Source organism: Habropoda laboriosa, unplaced genomic scaffold (assembly GCF_001263275.1).
Source record: "Habropoda laboriosa isolate 0110345459 unplaced genomic scaffold, ASM126327v1 scaffold102, whole genome shotgun sequence".
Lineage (NCBI taxonomy): Eukaryota > Metazoa > Arthropoda > Insecta > Hymenoptera > Apidae > Habropoda > Habropoda laboriosa.
The window spans coordinates 3309199-3311777 of NW_017100262.1; the positions used below are offsets into that span (position 1 = coordinate 3309199).

At 30.0% G+C, this 2579-nt stretch overlaps 2 protein-coding genes across 2 annotated transcripts in view; one reads left to right on the forward strand and one right to left on the reverse strand.

Annotated features, from left to right (window-relative positions):
* Window positions 1–631, forward strand: part of LOC108572958 (vacuolar protein-sorting-associated protein 25) — a 913-nt gene extending 282 nt beyond the window's left edge. The window contains exons 2-4 of the mRNA XM_017935305.1: window positions 13–158; window positions 234–452; window positions 519–631. Of these exons, the coding sequence (XP_017790794.1) occupies window positions 13–158; window positions 234–452; window positions 519–631 (478 nt within the window). The remainder of the gene's footprint in view (window positions 1–12; window positions 159–233; window positions 453–518) is intronic.
* A 573-nt stretch (window positions 632–1204) lies between these two features.
* Window positions 1205–2579, reverse strand: part of LOC108572865 (excitatory amino acid transporter 1-like) — a 5439-nt gene continuing 4064 nt past the window's right edge. Inside the window, exons 5-9 of the mRNA XM_017935184.1 lie at window positions 2359–2542; window positions 2045–2278; window positions 1768–1959; window positions 1555–1689; window positions 1205–1490 (exon numbers count right to left, since the gene is read on the reverse strand). Of these exons, the coding sequence (XP_017790673.1) occupies window positions 1343–1490; window positions 1555–1689; window positions 1768–1959; window positions 2045–2278; window positions 2359–2542 (893 nt within the window). The 3' untranslated portion in view covers window positions 1205–1342. The remainder of the gene's footprint in view (window positions 1491–1554; window positions 1690–1767; window positions 1960–2044; window positions 2279–2358; window positions 2543–2579) is intronic.

Here is a 2579-nt window from a genome sequence, read left to right on the forward strand (position 1 = left end):
GGTACTTTTCAGTCTTCAACCTCACACAGATACTAGAGCTAAACAATTATCAGCATGGAAAAGTTTAATACTAGAATATTATCGTGTCACAAAACAAGCTATTGTAGATATAAGAGAGGTGGATTCATGTCCATTATTTAATAATACTGCAATTAATCGTATCCTTTAAATAATAACAATCATTGAATAAAGTTTTATTTATTTAGAAATTTGTTCCTTAATATATCTAATAGGAAAGTTACCATCAGAGGTTGTCCTATTAGTTTTAGAAGAATTAGCAAAATCAGGAAATGCAAATCCATTAGATAAATCAAGGCAAAGATGGTTAGTTTATTGGCATACTTTAGAAGAATGGGGTGAAATTATTTATAATTGGGCACAGGAGAATGGATTTACTGGTTCTGTATGTACTTTGTTTGAATTAACACAAGGAGAAGACACAACAGAACAGGGTATGGATTTTTATAAACAAAAATCAAGCAAAGCTATATCATTAAATAAGTGCTTTGTATTTTTAGAATTCCATGGACTTGATACAGAAGTATTGATCAGAGCACTTAGAACACTAGAAGCAAACAAAAAGGCAGAACTTATTTTATTTGATGATAATCAAGGTGTTAAGTTCTTCTAGATACACAATTGTACAAAAGAACTATCTAGAAAATGTAAATACAATTCGTTTTTATCAAGGAATATGTTTACAATTAAAGAAGCATACTTTGTGTATTTTTAAAGATATAATTAAATAACAAATTTCAAAAGAATTCATACATTGCAGTACATGTAGATTTTAATTACAAAAGGAATTTAAAAAGTACATTTTTAAATATGTTTACAACACATTATTTCTTAAAATTATGTTAATAACATCGGTATAATAAATACTATATATGTACAGAAATGAAATATGAAGAAACGGTATTGAATATAATTTTTATATCTGTTGTATTCAATAAATATATGGAATGTTTTAATGTTACGGATTATGTAATATCTTGATTTCACGCAAAAGAGTAATTGCAATAAAATATTTTTACGAATAAAAAACAAAAACAATGTATTTCATACATTTATGAAAATTAAAGCGATTCAAAATTAAAAATTTTAAAGTACGTTAGTGCTCAATCATTTTTTGTAAGTATCTAAATAAGTATTCTCCTAATTACAATATTTAATAATTACATCATTATGTATAGATTGCCGTATAAAATAAAATTTGAGTCAGCATGAGTATACATTAGTACAAATTATTGACTATAAAGTATACAAAAAAATATTATGAACACCGTAAAATTGCATTCATATAATATCATGGCAACATTATAACAAGAAAACGAATAAATTATGCTTCCGCTTTCCTCACTCTTGCTAGTTCTATTGTTTCTTCTGGAATGTTTGCACTTGCTTCAAGATCTTTTTTGCTCATATGTTCAACGACGTAAGCCCCGAGTGCATCGCACAGAACATTTACCGTTGTTCGGAAACGATCCCTATGAGTGAATTCAGCAATTATTTCGATTCAGTTAGAGGTCATTTTAAAAATGAGATACTTACAAAAGCCAATCTACCGCAATGATAAGTGTTACATCTTCAGCAGGTAGACCTACAGTATCTAGTACCATGACCATTGTAACAAGACCAGCTTGTGGGATGCCAGCAGCTCCTATACTCGCTGCAGTTGCCGTTATACTAGAACAATAAATTAGAATATTAATATTATATTGATTTCAGTATTATGTCTGATGAATTATTTAGTTCAATAGCTACCTAACACCAATGACATTGCCGAGAGACAGCGGAACATTTCTAACTTGAGCTATAAAAATTGCAGCAACAGCTTCATACAATGCAGTACCATCCATATTAATGGTAGCACCAATCGGGACAACGAATCTTGTAATTCTCGGATCGACACCCATATTATCTAAACATTGTATTGTTACTGGCAATGTAGCCGTGCTATATTCATAAGAATAAGTTTCTCGTAAATTTCAAGTATCCTGTAGGGCTTTTTGCAGAATCGATGCAAAATCGTTCAAATTACCTTGATGAAGTACCGAATGCTGTGGCCAAAACTTGACCCATCTTTCCTAGCATTTTAAATGGTAATTCTCTGGTACAAATAAAGAATATAATCGAAAGGGTTCCAAAACCATGAATAATCAAACCTAGTAATACTGTAACGAAATATAAACCTAATTGTCCAACAATAGCACCAACATCCTCAATTTCTAAGAGCTTTGAAGTAACAAGAAATAGCACCCCAATTGGAGATACCCTGAGGAGTAAATAAAACATTTAAATAAATTTTGTGTGACAACTAATGAAAAAAAAATAATGTATTGCATAATATTTTACCATATAACCCATTTGGTAATAAGCATTGTTGCTTCAGATAAGGTGTCAAAGAAAGTTAAAAGGGGTTTTCCAAGATCACCCATTTTACTGAGAGCTATTCCAAATACAATTCCAAACACAACCATACCCAGAGTATTTGTACCATCCCCATATTCATGACTTATGTTCCAGTCTTGTATACTTACTAAAATCAAAAATATTAAATTACTTATTATTTATAT